Here is a 25750-nt window from a genome sequence, read left to right as displayed (position 1 = left end):
TTGTATTTATTTTGATTTAATTATAATCTTAATTCTATCATCTAAATTTAGATATACGATTACTTATTATGTCGAAAGGCGTAACACTACAATGATACCGTGTCATTTTAATGACTAGGCAACATATAATTTAAAAAATAAATTAAATACTAAAATCTAAATTAAAAAACAACTTCCTATTATTATTATTTATTAAATGCAAAAAAATTATATTTTTAAATTTAGACATAAAAGAAACAAATCTAAATTAAAAACAACTTCCTGTTATTATTATTTACTAAATGCCAATTTTTTTTTATATTTTTAAATCTAGATTTAAAACAAACTCCTAATTTAAAAAATTATGCTTTTAAATCTAAATTTAAAAAAAACTTATATTTTCTCTAATAAATATTAATGATATGAAATTAAGTAATCTATGTTAAAGATATTTAAAAAAAAAAAATTTGATATATAAATTTTATTTATAAAATATAAATATGCTAGTTTATATTCTTTCAATTAGCATAAGATAAATTACTCGAAAGTCATTACTCCAAAATTTCAATTCACTTGTTTTTCTACAATCCTCTAGAGGGAACTTTGAACTTGTACTTATGCTTTATTCACATTATTCTTACCTAATCTTACAAGGCCCTAAGGTTGAATACATTCACACGTTTAACGTAGGAGGGGGTTTAGCTTAAATAGCGTTTAAAAAAAGGATAAAGATGCGAGTGAAGGAGAAGAAGAGGGCAGAGGAAGCGGAGCTCAAATAGAAAGCAACAAAATCCTTGTGCTGGAACTGTTTTTCTCCTATCGCAAAACTTAATTTCCACACAAGCGGTCCAATTGCCTGTAAGTAATTATCCGTAGTAGGTTTCAAGTTTGTTAAGTCTGTCTGAATTTTGATCGTTTGGTTGACAGTTTGAAGCTCCATATTCTCGCAATCATGTCAGGGCTTGGGGCTTTTGTTGCAATTATATACACGATTTTAATGGAGTTCAAACTTGTTTGCGAAAGTTGAAAATGGAGTTTCAATGCCAGGATTTACTGTAATACGGCTGAATGTAGCTTCTTCGGTTATTTAGTGCCCGTTTGTAATTATTTTCCTCAAGAATTTAGTACCCATTTGTTGTTCTTTTACTCGAGACGCTCTCCGTTGGTTTGTTTTAGCGATACTATCTGTGTTGGATGTAGGGAGAATCCAATCCATGGCCATTAGGTCACTGTTTAAAGGAGGAATGAATCAACACGTCTCATTTAGTTTTGGATAACTAGCATGCTACCGAGGAAATTTCAGGAGATGTTTTAAACAGAGTTTATGGTAGTTTTATGCTACTTTTAGCATTGTAGCAAAAAAAGTGAAAAAACAACGATTTTCTTGCTTTATGCTTGGGCATGTTATAAGCAGCTTCTGTAGTTTTGAAGAGAGTGAGCCATCGTTGACTTACTCTCTTATTACTCAAATCGACGTCTATGTTTTGGTTATGCTATCTCAATTCTTTGGATTCTAACATTCTATACTTATTAATGACTGCATGGTCTAACTCGTTTCCTCAATTTTTTATGATATGTTTATTTCTAGTTTCTTGTGCTTCAAATAATTTGAACCCCTGGTGTTTTGTTTTCACCAAAGGTTTTATGCTGCATGTTTGGCAAGGATGGGTATCAGCTAGCTTCTGCAGAGGGGTTAAATTTGATGACTGACCTTATTTGTGATAAAAAAATGGGTTATCAATTCAAAGTTGTCATTCTGATGGTTGTATTGTAGTCACTGTTGATTAAGACGAATCAAAGAAAAATGCCATACAGTTTTATAAACTTATTTTTATCTTCATAAACATCTTGTAGAATACTTGACTGTCTCAGGTATTTAAACTGGCAAGGTATATGGTTTTTATGGTGAAAACTTTAAAGTTTGGGTACACGGTCTGTCACTGGTGCCACCCAGAGTTTATGCAGCAAATTGCCAGTGTTTAATATAAAGCAAGTGGACCAGCCTCACTATGGATAGATGTCCCAGTGTAATGTGCCTTTCATAACATCTTATTTAAATACAGATATTTGTCAGCCAGGCAGTCTTCTGAAGGTAAATTGGTGGAAGTTAATTACTTCTGTACTGGATTTGATTTTCAGTGCACCACTCTATATTCATTTTCTACCTAGAGTCTCCAATGAAAGGCATTTCACTGGGGTGGCTGATTAATTATGTTTCTATAAGGGATAGGTTTATTCAGTATGTTTCTGAATTTAAGGAAGACAACAACTCACGGGCAGCTTAATCATTAAACTGCTTATGTACCGGATACCTTAACTTGGACGTTATATGAACACATATGGGGATACCTTGTTGGAAAACACATTGTCTCGACAAGATAACATCTTCTTTGGAATCTAAGCTTCAATCATCTATTGTTCGAGCAATGTCTCATTAGCTTCATAATCTTCTAAATAACTGTTGATGCACATTTTGGAGACTGCTGATTTAAATTTGACAACATTTTCTATGTTAAAGATGTTATTGTTTTCCATTGTCGTGGGTCAAAAAGGAAAATTCTGTCTGTGAAATTATTTTTTTTCATTAAGTATGAGGGGAGGCTTCCTTTGCTAAAATAATTGTTATTTATTTTTGTAAAGGAAGATTTACAAGATTTCCAAGATGGATTTATAACATACTTTGAAAATAGATAACATGCTTAACAATTTTTTTTCCGCTTTGCATATAGACTTCATCTGAACACTTTTTCTTCACACAAACAAACATGCACAAATTTCTGAATAAATGATAATGCATTAAACAAGAGAGGTAGAATTGCTGAAAATGATTCCACCCTATGGAATTCATCTTGCACAACTAAATAATGGTAAATTAAGAGAAAATACTTCTAAATACAAATTATTCACTATCTATATCAATGATACAAGCTAAATCCATTAGCTTTTTGATTTTATTTGTATGAACTTTGAGAATAGTTCCAAAGTCTTCTTTGATTCTCTATAACTGAAGTTTCAACATTGTGGCTTTGTCTTTGTCCAACAAATTGGTGGATTTGATTTTGGCATGTGTAAGTTACAACTCATCCTTGTTTTGGTCAACCAATTCCTTGTGACTCACCTGTTTGTTGTCAATGCTGATTACACAAGAAAGGTTGCACTTTGTTCCTATTTAATCTCTTTGGTGAATTCCTTTTATAATTATCCCACATTCCATACGCTAATTTGTTCATCATACAATGGAAGAATTACAGATGTCACGACAAAAGGAGTCACTTGTTATGTGTACCTTAAAACAAATTCAAACTGTCCTGTTGTGTAGCCTATCATGAGAGCTTTCAAACATTTTAACTGAGACAAAACAGGGGTTTAGATGCAAAAGTTTTGGCACAATTGGTGCATGGAGAAATTGGGCACACTTAGCAAAGAAAAGGGATAGTGCATTTGGCAGGCTTTTTAGGTAATTTTACACTTTGGAACGTATGGATTGGAAAGTGTGCCAAGCACATTCAAAGGAGTTTGTCTTCGTACAAAGACACTTAACATGTTTTGTGTTTGTTTATATTGCCAAGTTTTCTTTTCCCCAAAACAATGTGGGGCTATTTTTTCTTTGCAAGTAAAAATTAGATTTCAGCATCTACAAGACAAAGAAGGAATGACAAAGTATGTGTGCATGGTGTGGTATGCAAACAAGGGAGGGATGGATAGGTTGGTTGGGCATGCCCCATATGTAGACACCTCCTATGTGCGTGCTTTGCCTAATAAACAGCAGTACCACCTTTGATATAATGCGTATGGTATTAATCACTTTATGTTTAATATTTTTGCTTGCTTGTAGATAAGTGAATGGCATTTGAATTAGAAAACAAGTGGTAACAAAGGACAAGGTATGCCATGTGGTGAGTGTTAAATTTTAGTGAGCAGATTAGATAGAAAGAAAATTCATACAAAGATGCACAGATATTACCCTGGGAAAACCTTCCTCTTGAAGGTAAAAAAACCCAGCAACAAAGTTTCTTCTTTTATTTATTAATACACAAGATGTCTTTACAGTAAATTCGCTTCAACCCTTGAAGCAGAATCAACCAATTGATGGCACAATCTGATCTGCAAATCACAATATGTAGAAGATATGTCTGCTCTGCTGTAGATATATATATCGGACTGCTGAAGGATAGACACGAACTGCTGAAGGAGATTATCGGATTGCTGAAGTATGTCAATTTCCTTATGAAGGAATACGATCTGCTGAAGTTCGATGCTGTCAATTTCCTTATGGAGGAATTCGATCTGCTGAAGTTCGATGCTTAATCTGCTTGATAATTGTTTGATCCATCTGAAGGGAGGGTGACAAACTATAAACCCACACAAGTGTGTATCCAATCAACATGACTTTCCCAATAGTCGACTTCTCATAAACCATCACGTCTCCTTACTAGAAATCAGTTATAGTTAATACATCTTTTGATGTGGTGGAGCAAATATTAGTTATGTTTAGTTAACGAACCGATTCAATATAAATATGAAAGTCAGCAATGTGTAAAAGTCGAACAAGGTAAATGTGTAAGGCCGATAGGCCAATTACACATTTGCATTTGCTATGTCGGCCCAGAAGGAGTCCGACCATAGCTATTACATTAACACTCCCTCTTAGCTAGGGAGGAATCCTTCTCAATATTTGAGTCACATAGTGACATCCACCATGGCGGATCCATCATGGCTACACCCATGAATTGAAATACAAATGAACACAACCACCATGTCTACTTCTAGAGGGTGGGTCCATCATGGCTACTCCCATGAAAGGAAATCAAATAAACACAAGTGCTCATCACTGAAATGTGATGTCGTCATCTTAGCATGACGTTCACCATAGCTACTCCCAGAGGGTGAATAAACACAAGTGCTAAGTCATGAAATTTCTCCCATGACATCCACCATGGCTACTCCCAGAGGGTGGATCCACCATACCTACTCGCAGAGGGTGGAACAAGGGCTTACACCTCAAACTTCACAGAGAAGAATGCATTAACAGGGGCTTGCACCTCAAATTTCTCTCACAGAGAAGAATGCATTATAATACATCTCAAGTAATCATTGATGCTGAGACTCCCTCTCAGCAAAGGCTTCATTCTCCACAACTCCAAGCTTGTCTCGAAAATGCACAAACTTCACTTTGGCAAGAGGCTTGGTGAGAATGTCAACCATTTGCTCCTCAGTACAAATGTATCTCAATTGAACAACATTCCTCTGTACCATATCTTTGATGTGGTGGTACTGGATCTCAACATGCTTTGTTCTGTCATGGAACACTGGATTGACCGAAAGCTTCACACAACTTTGGTTATCACAATGAGTGGTAGTAGGCTCCAATGATTGTCTAAACAATCCTGCAAGGAGCTTCCAAAGCCACATTGCTTCGCGAGTTGCCACACATGTTGCAATGTATTCTGCCTCTGCGGTACTCAGTGCCACTGAAGACTGCTTCCTGCTACACCAGGAAATCATAGCAGATCCCAAACCGAAGCAACAATCAGAGGTGCTCTTCCGATCAGTAACACTCCCTGCCCAATCAGAATTAGAATAGCTTTCAAGAATCAGGTCCACACTGGAAGAATATTTCAAGCCATATCCAACTGTGCCACACAAGTATCTCAAGATATGCTTGGCTGCAACTAGATGTATCTATCTTGGTTCACACATGACTAAGTGCACTCACTGCATGGCAAATATTTGGTCTAGTGTTAACTAGATACATCAAGGATCCAATCAACTGCCTATACATAGTAGGATCCACAAGATCTGAACTAGCTGCAACTTCCCTCAATTTCTTCAAGTTAGTTTCCATCGGTGTGGACATAGATTTGCAATCTAACATTCCAAATCTCTTCAAGATATCAATGGTGTAGTTTCCTTGACTTAGGATAATCTCATTGGGCCTCTGCCATACTTCCAACCCTAGAAAGAAGTGCATGAGTCCTAAGTCCATCTCGAATTCAACTCCTCCTTGCATCTATGGATGAGACGATCTTCCCCGATAGCAAATAGGTCATCAACATAAAGTACCAAGATCAACATTTCACCATTGAATACCTTGAAGTAAAGATTCGGATCAGCATCATTCTTGCAGAAACCCAAACCCACTAAGTATCTATCAATTCTTTCATACCAAGCACGATGGGCTTGCTTGAGACCATACAAGGCTTTCTTCAATTTGCACACATAAGACTCTTTCCCATGAATCATGAACCTCTTAGGTTGCTCGATGTAGACCTCTTCCTCAATCACACCATTGAGAAAAGTTGTCTTCACATCCATCTGATGTAACTTCCATCCCTTAGTTGCTGCAATGGCAATGATGGTCTTGATGGAAGTATAGTGAGCAATAGGAGCAAATGTTTCTTCATAGTCTATTCCCTCTATCGGAGAGAAACCACAACCCACAAATCTAGCCTTGTACTTTTCAATGCTTCCATCAACTACATGCTTAATCTTGTACAACCACTTGGAAGATACAACAGACTTCCCTTCAGGTTTAGGAACAATATCCCACACATCATTCTTGATAATGGATTGATACTCTTCATCCATTGCATCTTTCCAAACTTGTTGTTTTGAGGCTTCCTCAACACTAGAAGGTTCAGTCTCAATAAGATTACACATCAATGCAACATAGCTAGAGAATCTCTGTTGTCTTTTACTTCTCTGAATGTGCCTCTAGGAGTTGCAAATTGTTCTGCCTCCTGCATAGTGTTTCTTGCCCAAAGAGGTCTCTTTTGAGTCACAACAATATCTCTAGGCCCATTAGTAGTATCCAAAGGTTCAATTGGATCATCATCTGCTACAGGTTCAATGGACTCCCTCTGAATCTCAGGAGTATGGTCAATATCCATGTCTTGAGGAGTCTCATGATTTTCATCATCTATCTCCATGCAAGACCCCTTAGATTTTTTGAATGCAACATCTTCCTTAAATGTTACATCTCTACTTACTTCTATTTGCTTCTGACCAAGAATGTAGATTCGGTAGGCTTTGGAGGTTTCATTGTAGCCCACAAATATTCCTCTCTTGCCAGAAGATTCCAATGTGGTCCTTTTGGCCTTGGTAATATGAACATACACAGGACAACCAAAGATTCTCAGGTGATTGACATCAGGCTTAATCCCTGAAAAGGCTTCTTCAGGAGTTATATTCTGCAATATCCGGTGAGGACATCTATTCTGAACATATACTATTGTTCTAGAAGCTTCTGCCCATAGAAAAGTCTAAAGGTCTTGATCATGAATCATAGCTTTTGCAGCTTCAATAATGGATCCGTTCTTTCTTTCTACAACCCCATTTTGTTGAGGGTTGTAAGGGACACAAAACTCCCTCTTGATCCTTGCCTCAATACAGAAATCATGAAAGTTACCAGAGGTGTACTCACTTCCATTATCAGACCTTAAAACTTCAATTCTCTTCCCAGATAAATTTTCTACTTGAGCCTTAAATTCTTTAAATCTACCTAGGACTTCATCAGATTCTTTAGATCTTAAGAAATAAATCCAGGTCTTCCTAGAGTAGTCATCTATGAAAGTTACATAATATAAAAATCCACTTAGGGATGGAATTGACATTGGACCACATAAATCTGAATGTACAAGATCTAGAATTTCTTTAGACCTACTTTTGCTGCTATGAAATGGACTCTTAACATTTTTACCCATAGCACAACCTTTACATGTATTATCATGAACATGACTAAGTTTAGGAATACCTTTCACCATCTTCTCCAATGATGGAAGAGCCTTGAAATGAAGATGTCCAAGTCTTCTATGCCATAGTTCGTTGGAATTTGAAGAGTCATGAAGAAGAGCTTGAACTGGGTGAGTGGAGAGCTTATACAAACTCTCATGTTGATTCCCGATCACATGACCTATCTTGATGTTGGAGTTCTTTGGCCATGCAAGAACTCTTCCTTCAGAAAATGCAATTTGATAGCCCTTATCCTCCAAGGCAGAGATAGACACAAGGTTTCTCTTGATTCCCGACACGAATAAAATATCATTTAGATGAAGAGAGACTTCAGATTCTAGATTGAGTGATGTAGCACCAAACCCTCTTACTGTATAGTGTGCATCATCTGTGATAATCACTTGGAGATTAGACTCCTTCTCCACCAAATCTGAAAGATGCTCCTGATAGTCGGTGATGTGTCTAGAGGCTCCACTATCAATCAGCCAGGTATCACTATCTGTAGGAACATTGTTTGATAATGCTGATATATAGAGGAATCCATTGGAGTTATCTTCAGTTTCCTTATGAGTTGAGACTTCATTTATGTTTGCCTCTTGTTGCTTAGGTCTTGTCAAACAATCCCTTGCATAGTGACCAAACTTGTCACATCTAAAGCATTGGATGCGAGATAAATCTTTCTTCTTCTTCTTTGAATCAGGTGCGGAATTTGATCTTTGGTCTCTATTCCTTTTGAAATTTCCCTCCTTCCAATTCTTTCCTTTCTTGGTTGATTGGGTGGCAAGAACATGAGTGTCTTCATTTTGAGAGACTTTGACAATTCCCCTAGCCACCAATCTTGATTCTTCTTGAATGCAATCCGTACGAAGTCGATCAAACTTAGGTAATTTGGATCTCCCACTTATACTCTGAATAAATGGCTCCCATGAATGAGGGAGACCATTCAATGCCAACATGACAAGGTCTTTATCAATCACTAGGTCTCCAATTGCGCTTAGTTGATCTCTCAATTCTGAAATCTTCATGAAGAATGACAGAACTAATTCTCCTTTTGCCATCTTTACTTGACGAAGTTGTTGCCTCAATGCAAGGGCCCTACTTGTGTTGTTAATCTCATATAGTCCTTCCAAGGTCTTGAACATGTCTCTCGCAGTTGTCATCTTGGAGATGAGAGACACTAATGTTTTTATGGCATTCTTCTTGAATTGAAGTTTCTCCTCTTGATCTCTAGGCTCAGATAAGTCTTTATCCTCCACAAACTGAGAAGAAGATCATTTTCTTCAAGTGCAATAAGCACTCTAAACTTCTATGAGGTGAAGTTTGATGATGTGCCTTCAAGCCTGTCCTTGACTTTAAGACCGTTCACCATTTTTGAGACTTGAAGTTTCTTGTTGAAGGTGAGAGAGAGGAGAAAACTTCGCAGTTGTAGGAAATCTGATCACGATCTTATTTCACCGTGGCTCTGATACCATGTTAAATTTTAGTGATCAGTTTAGATAGAAAGAAAATTCACACAAAGATGCACAGATATTACCTTGGGAAAACCTTCCTCTTGAAGGTGAAAAACCCAACAACAAAGTTTCTTATTTTATTTATTAATACACAAGATGTCTTTCAATAAATTCGCTTCAACCCTTGAAGCAGAATCAACCAATTGATGGCACAATCCGATCTGCAAATCACAATATGTAGAAGATATGTCTGCTTTGCTGTAGATATATATCAGATTGCTGAAGGATAGACACGAACTGCTGAAGGAGATTATCGGATTGCTGAAGTATGTCAATTTCCTTATGGAGGAATACGATCTGCTGAAGTTCGATGCTTAATCTGCTTGATAATTGTTTGATCCATGTGAAGGGAGGGTGACAAACTATATACCCACACAAGTGTGTATCCAATCAACACGACTTTCCCAATAGTCGGCTTCTCATAAACCATCACGTCTCCTTATTAGAAATTGGTTATAGTTAATACATCTTCTAATGTGGCAGAGCAAATATTAGTTATGTTTAGTTAACAAACCGATTCAATATAAATATGAAAGCCAACAATGTGTAAAAGTCGAACAAGGTAAATGTGTAAGGCCGATAGGCCAATTACACATTTGCATTTGCTATGTCGGCCTAGAAGGAGTTCGACCATAGCTATTACATTAATGGTGAGGCGAGGGATGTCATGTGGTGAGAGGGTGCATAGGGTATTTGGAAGGGAAGAGAAGGGTATGGTTAAGTGTCTTCAAAGACACGTCAATACTAAGTGTGTACTAAAATGAACGAAAATATCCTCCTTCATCCCATCAATATAAAAGCTCTCCCATTTTGTTCTTTATGAGCAATCTATGCCACCTTAGTCCAAGATATCACATGTGTGAGAAGAGGAGCAAAAGTGAACTTTATTAAGTGGAGCACTTGGAGAGTATTGGATATGGAAGTGGGGAAGAGGAGCTGAGGTGCTTGATGTGTGCTTGGAGTGTGTATGGATGGGGTGGGAGGGATGCATGATGGGTGCACACAACGTGCCATTTTTTTCAGTAAATAAAAATCTAAACCTTTTTAATTTTTTCATTATTTATTTAGTTGTTTTCGTTTTTGTTCATCCCAATTATAAGAGAAATATATAATTTTCTGTTTTCCTTAATTTGGACAAAGGGAAAAATGAATTTTTATACTTTTTGACTTTATGAACATACTTTGATGAGTCCATTGACCCGTAGTCGCAAAGTGATGAATTCCATAATTGATTTAATGATGCAACAAAATATGGAAGTTAGGCAATAGTGATAGACACCTAGGTAGATTTTGACAGAAAAATAGATGCAAGTGGGGGTGTGTTGTAAGGTTGTAACAAATTACCTAGGTTCTGTAACTTTGGATTTTAACCTTCAAACTTCAAAGAGGCAAGAAGGTGCTTGCATGCTTCAAAAGTTTAAGTTTTGAAATTTAGTTTTATTTGAAGCTGAATGTTGAAACTATTCAGCTTTTTCTACACTTGCAAATCTCATAAATCTAAGTTAAGTTTATAGTTCCTCCATGTTAGAGTGAGACTTTTTTAGAGTTGTGTAATTTTTTTTGATACTATTATTGAGGGATCTATTAGAGCCCTCACCCATATAATATTAAAAAATTGTTAACAAGCTTCTAGTACAAATAACAATAACTACATACTAGACTCCAAGAGGCTTAAGGACTAGTGAAGAAGCTTACAAAAGCCCTATGGTAACAAGGGGAAGCAACAAACACACCCCAAAAAACTAAAAGCAGGCAAAAAACCTTGTAAGAACAAAGGTTGACAACCAATAGAGCCAAGAAACAAGGTACAACCAAGACAAAAGAAACAAAGCTTGGTGACATCCCAACCTCCCACCCTATGACAACTCTTAGGTGATTCTTCTAGTACTCTAGACATGACATTACGACCTTGTGTGACTACTACAGCTTGTTTAGGAGCCAAATCTCCACCATTGCTATAATTAGCCAAGGACTTGAAACAAACACCGTGAATAACCTCTTATCTCTTTTGGTCATGAACCAAAACATCCCTCGCCAAGGTTGGAAAATGTGCTTGCAATCTCTTGGGTGTTGTTTGTATGCTAGACTAATAGAGTTTTCACTACCATTCAAAGGTCAAGGCATAATCGTAGGATTGAATTTGGTGTTGCAATGCGTGCACCTCAAGTTCAAAATCCCATACATTACCCCTTGGAGGAGGGGACTGAGGATCGTTGAAAGAACCTAGATTTGGCAAAGCACCATCACTGACTAATAGAGTGTTTCTCTAGCATTCAAAGGTCATGGCAAAAAAATTAAGAGATTGAATTTCATGTTGTAAGGCCTTCACCTCAAGCTCAAAAACCCTTCACCTCAAGCCCAAAAGCCTGCATGTACTATAATGGAGACTAATATATTTCTCACCACCATTCATAAGTCAAGGTAGAAAAATGTAAGAGACTGGATTTCTTGTTGCATTGTCTGCACATCAAGCACAAAAACTTGTACATGACCACCCCACTCAAGAAGGGGATTGAGGGTCTCTGAAAGAACCTAGATCTAGAAAAGTAACATTCTCCAATGGCGCATACTAATCATTTTCTGATGGAAAACCCCAAACTTGACCTGCCACAACCAGTATAGAGACATTTAGATCCTTGTGATCGAGCACCAAACCCTCTATCCCTACAACTCATTAGAGATCAGCCTTGCACCAAGTTTGAACTTAAAGTAAGCAAGGGTTGAAGTCTTAGAACAGATAGCCTAAAACTACCTTAACCATACTTAACAAAGAAGGTAGTGCAAATGATGGATCCAATAATTTCCCACACTGAAAGAGGTACTGTAAGACACTAGAGTAGTACCTAGGAGCCATAATACAAAAAGAAAACATATACCAACACTACCTAGCCTAAGGCAAATTTAGAGAGCAACAAGCAAGAAACCACACATGCAATACTAAGGGCAATTAAAATGGTTTCATGAAAGAAAAATGAGATTCAACATGTGTGAGAGGACAAAGCCATTCTCATTAAGAGGCAATGCCAGTGGTAGCCTAAGTGAGGACAAATGGTAGAGAGCCACATCAAAAAGGACAACATGAAGTGGAAACTAAATATTCGTATGGGAAAATAGGAGGAAAGTTGGACTTGCCATGAATTTGAGCAAAGTCGGACCTACTATGAATTTGAGCAAAGTCAGACTCACCATGAATTCAAGGCAAGTGGTTGTCCTGGTCGTCCAAAAGCAATCTTTGCAATTGTGGACATTTGTCATTTATTCCTCTTATAGGGGCTAAAAGAGAAGCTTGAGAGATCCTAGCATTGGCAAAGGCATCGACTGATCTAATATCTTCCCTATAATAATGCATGCAAGTGACACTAGAGAGTTTCTGATATAAATCAATAGCTTCATCAAGTAATCTTTGAAATTTCCTTTTAACACAAGCTTCCTTCTAAAGGCCTGAGATGACACTGAATGAGTCCCTTTCAACAATAGCATGTTTGCAACCATTGTCTAACAATAGATTTAAATTTGCCACTGCTGCCATCCAATTTGGCAAAATAATTTGTCTTATTGCCAAACTGGAAAAAACTGGATTTAACAAAAGAAAACTTTAGAATCTCAGATTTAGATCTCCCCCTTGCCAAGCCAGGGTTGCTCTTAGATGCCCCATCGAAGTTGACCTTGAGAAGGCCCTTTGAGGGTGTTTTCCAAACAATGTTCTTTCTAACAATTGTAGTAAGCTATTGTTATTATTGGGAATCGAAGCTTCCAACATCTATTGTTGAAGTTGTGCCTGTAAAGACCACCAGTGCGTATATCAGAGGTTATCGATTTGTATTTAATATATATTTGATTGATAATTATTTTTGGCTTTCATTGTAATCTATTTCAATACTTTAAATTTTAAAATGTTAATCTTTTAATTTTTAACTTTAAGCAGTTTAGTATTTTAAATTCTATAAAGATGCATATCTACTGTATGCTCATTTATTTCTAAATTTAAATTATATATAATTTTTTGTTTTATTTTTGCTGACTCCAAGTACCTGTCTACAATGTTTTTTGAAAATGGTGTATTGATAACTATCCCTGTTACCTGTACCACTATTAGTGCCTGTTCCTAGTAACTATCTGTTTTAGTTCTCAAACTAACTTTGAGTCGATGCAACATGGCAGAATAACGTGTCTCTAAAATGTTTGCTTTCTGCCAACTTTATAACCAGGATTGGTACTGAAAAGAATTATAGGGCTTTCCTCCCAAAGACATAACTATAAAGCTGAAACGGTAATGCAGTAGTTTAGTGTGAAGTAAAGAGACTGTTGAATGGATGTGGAGAGATATTTTCTTGTCTTCTTAGTAAAAAAGAGTTAAAAATTGATTTCATGCTGTAACTTTTTTGCAGCCAAGGAAAAAGATAGAATAGTGAACTGACCATCTTCTTCTTCAGATAAGCTATCTGATGGCGTGTATACCATGTGGAGGTGCATGGTCAGTGCATCTGAGGCTACAGCATCAATGTTTGGCAGGACGTTCTTTGCCACAAGCTTCTACTATTGTGCAGCCACAGCGAGTGACAAATCTTCATTGCAGGTTCTTCTATTCTTTCTTCTGCCCGAAGTTGTAGGCTTGTTCCTAATGTGTTTCTTTTGGGGGTACTGATTTTACAGTAGTTTCTATTTCTGCTATCTTTTCTACAAATAGCTTTATGGGAGGCCCAATTTTAATGCTTTGTTCCTACTAACAATGCTCCTTCATAAAAAGTACCAGAAAGTTTGTTCAACTAGGGAATAAAGTAAATCAGAAAGGTCTATGTTTTCCTATTTGTGATCCCCTCTATACAAATGTTTGGGGCTAGTATCAAAATTCATTCTTTGCTGTTTCTACAGAAACGGGTGTTATTACAAGCATTTCCTCCTTTTTTAAATTTTATTATTTCATAATCTGCTCAGTAAATTAGATTTATTAAATAGTATTAATGTGGATTGAATGTTTTACAGTGGCTGGAGTATAGAGAATACTTTGGCTTCATCAAATTCAAGCTTCCTTGCAAAAGAATCTATCAGTTTAATGTTTGATTCAAGCTTATATTTCCGGGGTTCTAGACGACGAGGCAATAGACTAGTTGTCAGAGCAGATTCGGCAAGTCAAATTTCTGTTCTAAGAATATTTTGTACATTGTTTTTGCTTGAATAAATTTTGTTCTATGAATCTTGTTTTATGATTTTACAATGTTTAAAATATATTTTGTAAAAGGCATTACTATTTCTAAATAAAGTATTCTGGCTACAGGACTATTACAGCATCCTTGGAGTTTCTCGCAATGCAAGCAAGTCTGAAATAAAAAGTGGTAAGTAGGTTGTTTCATGGAACCAATTTAATTTTTTTTATGGGAGAACCTAGGAATAATTAAATGAATTAAAGCTGCTTTTGTGCTACTGAAGTGAACAGCACTGTTTTCCTTGAGTATACTATAGGTTAATGATATTACTAGTTTTATTGGTATACTTTGTAGTTTGCATAAATGAACTAATTATCCTTGCAATAATGCAAATTCTCAAAATAATGTGAGCGATCATTAGAGAGCCATTCATTACAGGAATGGATTATACCAAATCCCATACAATTTTAAATCAGGAGAAGAGAGTTAGGAATGTCAACATGCGCTACTGAAGTGAACAGCACTGTTTTCCTTGAGAATACTATAGGTTAATGATATTACTAGTTTTATTGGTATACTTTGTAGTTTGCACAAATGAACTAATTATCCTTGCAATAATGCAGATTCTCAAAATAATGTGAGTGATCATTAGAGAGCCATTCATTACAGGAATGGATTATGCCAAATCCCATACAATTTTAAATCAGGAGAAGAGAGTTAGGAATGTCAACATGCTATGATTCGCTTATTTGTAGTTAAATACAAAGTTGTCCATTTGTGTTTGGGGTTAAGGTCTGCGATACGGCAGATTTTTATTTCGTGGGTTCAGTACAGCTAGGTACGACTGTATCTATATATACATATATGTGAATGCAAAAAATAAAAATACTCATATTCATTGATTCAATGTCAAATGTAAAATCAATAAAAAGAGATGAGAAAGACTCCACAGAGAGATGTGAATGTATATGATAATCTACAATGCCCAAATAAATTTTATGTGTATTGATCAATCTAGTATGTAGCGTGGGGTTCCTTTTGCATGAATATTCTCTAATTAATATAATATACAAGCAAAATAATTACAAAAATGTCGGAGTCCCACATCTGCAAAGTGTGGTAGGACCTCCATTGTCCAGTTTCTTTATTCCACTGCCAATGCTTTTAAAATTCCAAATAAGATCTGATTTTCAATGCCAGACAGGAATGCAATCCATAAGTAAATGAATGACATGTTTTTCAAATGTTGTAAGTAGTAAAGCTTAAGGAAAACCTTCCCTAACAAGGAAAATAAAATCTTATTTTAAAAAGAATAGAAGGGCTGAGAGGAGAGGCATTGTCGGAGTCAATTTTGTGATGTCTTGAGCTACAGCAGGTGGTGTGGGAAGTCAAAGATACAGAGGAGCGAGAAAGAGATTATGGGGAGAAATGGGCGTCTGAGATAATTGCAGGTCATGGGCATGGTTGCTCATGTATTCTACTCCTGAAAAAGCTGCTTGCATTTACGATGTTGCTTCTTTCATCTTGTGCAGCCTTTCCGCTCTTCTTAATTTTCTTGGTTTCTCTCTGGATGTACCCTATCCCTGCAATCACTTAACCATTGAGGAGATTATAACCCTTGCTACTGACGCTGCCACTAAACATGCTATGCTTCTGCTTTTCACAGATACCTTGTGAACTTGGGGTGCCTGGGCTGGATCATGGGCAAACCTAGGTCTGTATTGACCCTAGACGCAGACCCAAACTGAACCTGCCCAATACATTGCTCAATTTTGCCTAACCTGGTAACATAATTTAAATCCTATGATATTGGGTTCACCATGAACCCCTGCCGAAGCTAAACTGGTCTGAGCTGAGTTTTGATCTCTGTCTGGATCCTCCTTGGGTTTGCCCAGGGTCTGGCTTTGTTCTTGGCCATTTAACCCATGTGCCTGAGCCAATGGCCATACCTTGGTCAAACCCAAGAAGGACCCATGGGAATTTACAAAAAGCAAACAAAACAAAACAAAACCTAATTAACTGGAGTTATTTTTTGAAGAATGTAGTGCTTGGGTAAAAATGGTCAAATTATTTGCTGCTTCCAGACCTTCACTCTGGTTTTAAAAAGCAAAAGAATTTTTTTTTTGATCTGCATTGGATGGAAAAGCAGATTTTTTTCCCAAATTTTCTTTTTATTAAGTCCCAATTAGTAAAATTCCATCTATACTTTTCGGCTATATATATAGCCATATAGCCAAAAAGTATAAGTAGAATTCAACATATATATTATATTGTATGGCCAAACCCATTCATAGAAAACCTGGGGAAAAATTGTTGAACCACCGGACCTGAATCTCAGACCCAAACCCAAACTGGCAGCATAGTTTAAATCTGAAGCATTCGGATTGGGGCTATGGTCCAAAGTTATGCATGTTTTAAAAAATAACTCAAGAGATGAATCCCCTTTGACTATATGCTTCCTGCAACCTAAGGAAGAAGCCATATAAAGGTCTGCAACCACAGATTTCCTTTCTGCTTCATTATTAGATCTCTGCCTCAAGAAGAAACCTCTCTCCATGTACAAAACTAATTGAGGAATCTTTATTCACTACTCCTGCGTCAGCTGAGCCGAGGTTTCCTCTAGAAGCACAATTAAAACGCAACAAATAAAATGTCCTAGGAGGAGCCATCCAAGGAGCATTATTCTTAAAATTTTGTTATCCCTTACGTTATGAACAGGTGAGGTCAGTCCTTTAAATTAATCATGAAGTCTGTGTACATATTAAAATAAATAGGAAAGAGATTATTCAAACGTTTGCTTCATTTGCACTTTGTAAATCCAAGTTAGAAGAGCGGCACCATAATGAATTGTATCGGTAAACCAACTGTTGTTCATACTGGGCACCATCCAGATGGCATCAACAAACCTGAGGTCATTAATCTTATTTTTTTATTAGTGTATAACTTGTGATTTTGTGCAATGATTTGATTATTATAATTTAATAAGTTAATATCTAAGAACCATAAATAATTAATAGTTTGTGTAGCTACACGGGAAATATTAACCTAGTAACACTTGGTATTTGAGGAGCATGGTTGGGCTTCTTGACCTGTAACTTATATCTCAATGAATGTTTGGATGTTACTGTTGTTTGTAACCATTAAAAGAGTGCATGTTGATACTATTCAAGTTATAATGATATTGAAAGTGTAAATTCTGAGTTGCATTTCGTTCATGCATCTGCTTAATAATTTTGAAGTTAATACATTGGAGTTGCATTAAAGTGAGAGAACAGAGATGCTACATCAGGACTTGACTATTTTTCCCTTTTATTCTAATTCTGTTTTAGCAATTAAATTTCTATGCATGCCCACTTTTAAGGTTTATTTTTTCTAAAGTTTCAGATATGCTTCATTTACCTAAGGTAAGTTTTGTTGCTTTGCAGCTTATCGGAAACTTGCAAGGCAATATCATCCTGATGTAAACAAGTGAGTGCAAATCTGTGAACTATATGACACCTACCTTTTGCAAAGTGCTTGGTGAAGTATATTTTTTCTATGTTTCTAGCTTTTGTGATCTGCTTTATAGACCCAAAACTATGTTCTAGTTGAAACTTTGTAAAGAGAGCATGCTAAATGGTCAATCAAAGATGAGAGTGATATTTAATCTTCAAAAGTAATGAAGGTTGCCTTTGTTGCATGCGACAGTGAAACATTGGCTGCAATTCTTTTGCTGTAATACTTTCATAAGTTTGGATTGTTAAGTTTTTGTATCTGCTGGTAAAATGAATTGTTATACCCATAATCTATGGGTGCCTTTAGTTACTAGTTATAGGCATTAATATGAGCTACAGACTAGATTATATCTGGATGGTCTATTAAAAGAAGGCCCGTCCTTGGTTAAAAGTTAATATGATCAGAATTCTCTATATCATTATGACAGCTGATTCTTTAGTAAAGGTTACTTTATTTTTACTTGGGATACATTTGTTATAGCCTTACATGAACAAGGCCTTATGCTTCATTTCTCACAGACTTTGCAAGAGATTTACTAACCTATGTCGTAAGATCTCTTTTTACTTTAAAAAACCAATGGCATTTAAAAATGAATAAACATGTTTTTAATTTTGAACCAATGCCATTTAAAAATAAATAAGATTATTGTTTGGATCACAGCTTAAATACTCATTTGGGAAAAATCCAAATCTCTTGATGAGATTCTAGAATCTAGAGCCTCCAGTCTCATGATAGATTTTCCATTCATCATGTCTGTAAATATCTGTAATCCTTCTATCAAACTCCCTTTACACGGTGTCTTGCTGTGAAACATACGATAAAAAATATGAACAAGTAAAAACAATTTCAAAAAACCTTTCCATCACCTGCTGTGAAGCATATGAAAACAAGAAACAAAAATTAAAAAAATCCTTTCTGCCACCTCTGTGGCCATGACAAAGTAAATCTAAAATAGACAAAAGCCTAGGGTCAACTGATGATGACTGATCCAGGTGCTAGCAGTATTGTGAGGAGACAACACTCTAATTTGCTGGAATTCAGATGTTTAATAACTTAAGGGGAAGAAAACCACATAACAAAGATCATTAAACATCAAGAAAATGAACTTGCATGCACATCAAGAGAGAAATAGAACTGAAACATAATTTTTGGTAATCCAATTTTTTTTATTAACATTCTTGAGAAGAAATTAGCCAATGAATGTCTAAGTTCAATACATTAATATACTTTTATTACATGGACAATCTAGTAGACGGAAGAGCAATAGAGAAGATGAGGCATTTTGTCTTCTAGTTGTTTCAAATGAAGAGGCATCCTGTTAACACTAAGTGTTGCCAATATATACAGGTTTCTCTCATGTCAGGAGGCTGCTGCAATCCAACCCATGGAGGTTGCAGCATCTTAACTCCATTGCATCCATTGCTTTGCATGGAAGAAGGTATAGTTGGGACCAACACACACTGTGCAGATGTGTGGTTTGATTGTTTGAGCTGGCACCTGGATCAATGATCTCCGAATTTTTATCAAATAGACAGAATTGAGTCCATCTAACCAACCTGTTTGAAGGCTGCCAATTCCATAAGCTTCGCTTTGTGTTGCCTAACCTCCTTTCTATTGAATTGGATAGCAGATATCTGAATTCTGCTCTCTTCCTTGCTTTAAGAGATTGAACCAGCTTTGACAAGTAAATTCGGATCATCAATTAGAACTGAAACCAAACAGTTGGCCAATACACAGTGAAGTCTGTCAGAAAAGTAGAGAAGCAAGTTTAGGAACCACAGAAGGAATATATAAAACTGTACAATTTTCCTTTCAGTGTCGTATTTTTTAAGGTAAAGAGAAAGATAGCATTGGCACCCTTAACTAATATCAATGATAAGTTAGATGTTCATGAGGACATCCAATATACATACTAACTTAACTATAGATATTTATCAGTCAATTTCATATGCATGTAGGTAGATAGAGCTAAATTAAAAGTGGGACAGCTGAAAACATTAAATATTTTGTAATATCTTTAATCCATATATACATGTTTCTCTTATGTAGAGAGACACTGAAACATGGTTATGTTAGTTGGTATTAGTACCTACTACCTAATGATCATGCCTTTTCACAGTCTCCTTTCACATATCTGGCACACCATCCTAGGCTTTGCTCTAATGTCTGATTCATCATGAGCCGTAGACCAGTTCCACCAGCTGTACCATCTTTAAAGTTCAGATTCCATTTTACTGTCTGTTTTATACACACAATCTTTTTGGTACTTATTCTGGTTTGACCACCTTGGTTATGTTGGCGGCATTATTGTATACGGAAATACGACTAGTTAATTAAGTTGTAATTGGGTTGGTTAGTTGGCAACCGAGGGGTAGTAGTTGCGGTGCAATGGTTGGCGCTCGCACCCCCTCGGCATCTTTATATACTTCCGAATGTAACTTGTGTAAAACACTTATTATGAATGGAATAACATATCTTATACTTGTCTGATATCTATGGCATTATTCTGCATTACGCGCTTTATGTTGTAAGCTATTCACTCGAGAGGGTAAACATTTGGCGCCATTGCCTAGACGTACTCGGGAACGGAAGACGCGGATGGCGTACGGACACGATGGGCCTACCTGTTGGTGAATTAAACCCAGAGGTTGACGACGCGCGAACAGAACTTTGCACACGAGAAGACACCGCAACGAGAGAATTTTCAATTCTGCTCCAGGTAGCCATCTAGACCTACGTTCGACGAGAGGCGGAAATCCCACCAAGTGTCGTGTGGACAGCGTTGGAGGTGAGCCCGACAGTAAATCGATTGATGAGCCATCTTCCCTGGTTGCTTGCACAGGCATCACTGGCACAACAGGCTCGCCTGTAGGAGATTGCCCAGGAAGAGCGACGCCAATAGATCCTTCAACAGTACAAAGATAACAGCCGACGGGAAGCAGAACGGGATGGCGCCAGGCCAGGAAGGAATTGAACCTTGAATCTTCTATATATTCAAATAAAAGTGTCATTGACACGAGTTGTATTTGAGGAAATGAATTAATAAAGACGTGTTTTGATTTATGTATTGTGAGTTATGGAAATGTTCGGCAATTAATGCCCAACCTATTGAATAAAGATAGAAATAAAAAAGCAGAAACAGACGAGAGGGAGGCCGCGCAGAGGGCCTTGATTCTAGAGCAGTGAGTAGAACGAAGACGGAGGCTAAGGCAACTTGCCGAAGGGTGGCCTGAAGGGAACCACAGAGGTGTCACGGAGGGTGCAGAAGCAGAGGGAAATTTCTACGCGTCGCCAGAACACCGTAGGGCGCGGAGCCACGAAGAGTTTCTGGAAGAAACAAGGTTACGATGAAATCTAGTCGAGGAGACTCGGGATCAGTTTAGAAACTTATCCCTTACACCACGGAGTGAAGATCACCAATGGGAACTAGGAGTGGGCGCGGGTGAGAGCGAAGGGGAGGGCAACCGTACGGGTGTAGGTGCCACACACGACAGGCAAAACACTGTACCTCCAGTCGCCCACGCAGGACACACCAACGGCGCTGCTGGAGGAAGCAGCGCAGGGCCACAGACACAGGCACAACCACCCCTAGGAAGACGACCCGGGATGGTGAGTAAACAAAAATTGCTAAAGTTCACAGGGGACGGCAAGGAAGACCCCTTATGGCATTGCCGTACATGTGAAACCATTTGGTCCGCCAACGGAGTGACAGACCAGGATGACTGGGTACAACAGTTCCCAACCAGGTTACATGGAGGTGCCATAGATTGGTACTTAGATGTGGACAAGCAAAAAGTGGCCACGTGGGCCAATCTACAGAAGGAATTCACGGAGGAGTTTTGGTTGCTTCGTGATGACAATGAAATTGTAACGGAGATATGCAGTACCAAACAAGGTACCAAGGAGACAGTACGGGCATACAACAGGAGGTTGAAGGAATTGCTGGGTAAAATGGAAAGCCAACTAGCAGAGGGATTGAAGGAACGATGGTTCGTTGAAGGATTGAAATCCTCCCTACGAAAAAAGATGAAAATTTTACCCCTGATGTCATATGAGGACACCTATAATAGGGCGATGGACCTAGAGAGCGAATACAAAACATCAAAGAAGAAGAAAAGTAATAAATACTCATCTGACGATGATGAAGACTCTGACGGGGAAAGCAGTAGCGGTGGCGAATCGAGTAAAAAGGTGCACGCTCTCCAAAAGGACATGGAACGAATGCTGAAAGAACTCAAAGCCATGAAGGGGAGTACAAGTAAGACTGAAGAAAACGACGTGTGGTGTACCAACTGTAGGAGTGACGGACACACCAAGGGGTCCTGCCCAAAGAAGGCTTTCTGTGACATTTGTCAGATTGCGGGACATTTGACAAAGGAATGTCCCTACAATATGAAAACCAGGAGCCAACAAGTTCTCTTCACGCAAGAGCAGCCGACTGTCGGAACTTCGCAAACCGCCAACAATAGTGCATCATCTGGCGGATATCGGAACAACCGCCGAGGGGGGAAGACCAATAATAATAATAGGAGCCAGATCCAATATGATGCAAAGGGACGACCAATGATCCAGTGCCGAGCCTGCAATCAATGGGGCCACTTTGCCAGGGAATGCACCTCAGAAGAAACTCCACAAAAACTATGCAAATGGTGTGGGCCTGGAGACCACGATGATGGAACTTGCCCAAAGTCTGGAGTGAACCTGCTCAACATTGACAGGACGGAGGAACGGGTATTGGCAATCACGCGGTCACAGGCAAAGAAGGCCACATACCCGGACCCCCGCACATAGAAGCAGCGGGCGCTGGAGGCGAAGGCTGAAGTAGCGAAGGAAATGTTGGCACAAGGGAACACCCAGGAAGCGGCAAGTACTTTCCGCTCTGAGGCCGAGGAAAATATCCTGAAGCAAATGCTGCAAATTGAAGTACCTGTGAAGATGAAGGACCTCCTGGAAACGATGCCGCAATTACGTATGACACTCCTACGTACGGTTCAAGTAACTCCGCATAGTCAGGCGACTCGGAATACGGATGTTTCCGGCGAAACACCTACAGACCCATTGGTCCTGACACTATACAGTGGCTGGCACCCGATGGTGGTAGAAATGGGAATACTTGGCACCATTTTGACTAACATTATTGTCGACGGTGGGCCCGGAGTGAATGTGCTTCCGGAAGAAACCTGGAAGCAACTTGGCAAGCCGACACTATGGCTGTCAACCTTCAACTTACTGGAAGCGGATCAACATGGTATCAAACCCCTTGGAACGCTCATGGCGCAACAAGTGACCATTGGGACACAACCATTTGTCCTCGACTTCGTGGTGATTTCGCTCGCCAAGAAAGGATACGACGCCATTCTGGGCAGAGGGTGGTTGGTGGCAGCCAGAGTGAATCACAAATGGAAGCGTAACACGTTGTCAATGGAGAAAGCCGGGTGAAAATTTATTATCGACTTGAAAACACAACTTGTGAGTGAAGAACTCGTGTTAGAATCGAAATCAGACAACGAGGGTGGAGTTGACGGAGGAAAGTACGGAAGGGAACTGAACATGGAAGGCGTCCTGGGAATCCAAGGATGCTTCGAGGACGAGACCGATTCCCTTAATGGGCTCTTCCACTGGCAAATGGAGGACTACGAGCTGCTGTATGGGTGCAACATGTTGCAGGTTGAGGAGGAGCCGAACGAGAATGAATTTCCGCCAGCGTACGGGGAATACACCGAAGGGGATGCCCTTGTCAACGAAGTACCAGCGCACAGGTTTGACATGACGAAACCAATCCAGTACGAAGAGTCCATAAAACCTACAAACCTCGGCACGGAAGCAGAGCCAAGGAACATCTTGGTTGGCGATGACTAGAATCCAGTCTTGAAAGCCACCGCGTTTAAAATATTCATGGAATACAAGGATGTATTCGCTTGGACGTATAAGGACCTCAAAGGGGTGCCGCCAGAACTGTGCGTACACCAAATTTCACTCGTACCTGGGGCCGTACATGTACGGAAGAGGCCATACAGAATGAATAAAAACTATGCGGCGAGAGTGAATGATGAAATTGAACGTATGCTCGAAGCCAGGATTATTTTTAAAGTGCAGACCAGCGAGTGGGTGTCGCCCATAATGATATCCCTTAAAAAGGAGGCAAACCAGATCCGAATCTGCGTGGATTTCAGATGCCTTAACGCGGTCACCATAAAAGACCCGTTTCCAATACCATTTACGGATAGCATCTTGGAGGAAGTGGCCGGTCATGAAATTTATTCATTTATGGATGGATTTTCTGGGTATAACCAGATATCCATCACCGAAGAGGACAAATAAAAAACCACCTTCATAGTGGAGGATGGCGTGTACATGTATAATCAAATTCCGTTCGGATTATGCAACGCGCCAGCTACATTTCAACGGATAATCCTTCACATATTTGAAAAGATGTCAGTAGGGAACTTCAGGGCGCTCCTTGACGATTGGTCCATCTACAGTAACCAAGATGCACATCTAGCCGCACTTGGCGAATGCATGGAGAGATGCAGGCGAGCCCGCCTAGCACTCAATCCCAAAAAATGCAGATTTATGGTGCCTCAAGGGAAGTTGTTAGGACACACAGTGTGTAAGGCTGGACTCAAGACTGACCCAGACAAGATTCGGGTGATAGTGGAAATGGAGGCACCGATAGATGTCACGGGAGTCAAATCCTTCCTAGGACACATAGGGTATTACAGGCGATTTATCAAAAATTTTGCTCAAGTATCCTGCCCTCTGGACAAACTGACAAGGAAAGGTGAACGGTACACATGGGGGACAGCTCAGGATGAGGCCTTCCAAGAATTGAAGTCACGGTTGGTGGGTGCGCCAATCCTAACATATCCTGACTGGGACAAAGAGTTCTACGTACACGTTGACGCATCCAATTTTGCCATAGGGGCCACACTGGTGCAGGTTGGCGGTCACGGGCTAGATCACCCGCTCTACTTTGCAAGCAGACTCCTGTCGAAGGCAGAGAAAAATTATAGCACCACAGAGAGGGAAGCCCTCGGGATGGTGTACTCCGTCCAGAAATTTCGACATTACTTACTGGCCACCCCGTTCACATTTTATGTGGACCACTAGGCGTTAATGTACCTGGTAAACAAGCCAATTATCCAAGGACGAAGCAGTCGATGGCTGCTATTGCTTTAGGAATTTACATTCAACATTATCGTAAGACCCGGGAAGAGCCATGTGATAGCTGACTAGCTATCGAGAATCCAGTCAGGAGAAGCAGCCGAAGGAGTGAATGAAGATTTTCCAGACACTCACTTATTTTGCATTGCGGTCCTCCCCGCTTGGTACGCAAGCGTGGGGGAATACTTGTTGACATCACGGTTTTTGAGGGAGATGCCACCAGGAGAAAGAAGGAAATTGGTATTGAGGAGCAGGACATTCCAACTCATTAATGGCCTCTTGTACAAAATGGGACTCGACCAGATCTTATGGCGATGCGTCCTAGAAGAGGAAATTCAGGGCGTCCTAAGGGAAGCACATGAAGGGCCCGCAGGTGGACACATGGGGCTCGACACCACGGCTAGGAAAGTTATGTGGGCAGGACTGTGGTGGCCCACACTACATAATGACGCCAGAGAGTGGGTGACGAGCTGTGACACATGCCAATGGGTCGGACGGCCATTGAAGAGGGATTTTATGCCCCTCAACCCATCGAATGCCCAGGAACTGTTTGAGAGATGGGGATTGGATTTCATTGGACCATTGAAACCAAGTAGAGCTTGACGGTGCAGATACATTGTAGTGGCAACAGAATACTTGACCAAGTGGGTTGAGGCACGGGCCTTGCCAGACAACTTGGCATCAATACAACAAAATTCATCTCTGAACACATCATTACGCGGTATG

The 25750-nt window shown here is 39.0% G+C and overlaps 1 protein-coding gene across 2 annotated transcripts in view; it reads left to right on the top strand.

Moving 5' to 3' along the window:
* The first annotated feature begins 653 nt into the window (after positions 1–653).
* The window catches only part of LOC131061916 (chaperone protein dnaJ A7A, chloroplastic), a 38657-nt gene continuing 13560 nt past the window's right edge, over positions 654–25750 (top strand). Inside the window, exons 1-5 of one of the 2 annotated variants that reach the window (XM_057995838.1) lie at positions 654–837; positions 13655–13797; positions 14205–14346; positions 14497–14554; positions 17791–17833. In XM_057995838.1, coding sequence (XP_057851821.1) covers positions 13667–13797; positions 14205–14346; positions 14497–14554; positions 17791–17833 — 374 coding nt within the window. In that variant the 5' untranslated portion in view covers positions 654–837; positions 13655–13666. Of the gene's footprint in view, positions 838–13609; positions 13798–14204; positions 14347–14496; positions 14555–17790; positions 17834–25750 lie in introns of both variants that reach the window. The other variant, XM_057995793.2, reaches the window with a different exon arrangement.

This window comes from Cryptomeria japonica, chromosome 11 (assembly GCF_030272615.1).
Source record: "Cryptomeria japonica chromosome 11, Sugi_1.0, whole genome shotgun sequence".
Lineage (NCBI taxonomy): Eukaryota > Viridiplantae > Streptophyta > Pinopsida > Cupressales > Cupressaceae > Cryptomeria > Cryptomeria japonica.
The sequence above is the reverse complement of the archived record's forward strand: the minus strand, read 5'-3'. Positions and strand labels throughout refer to the sequence as shown.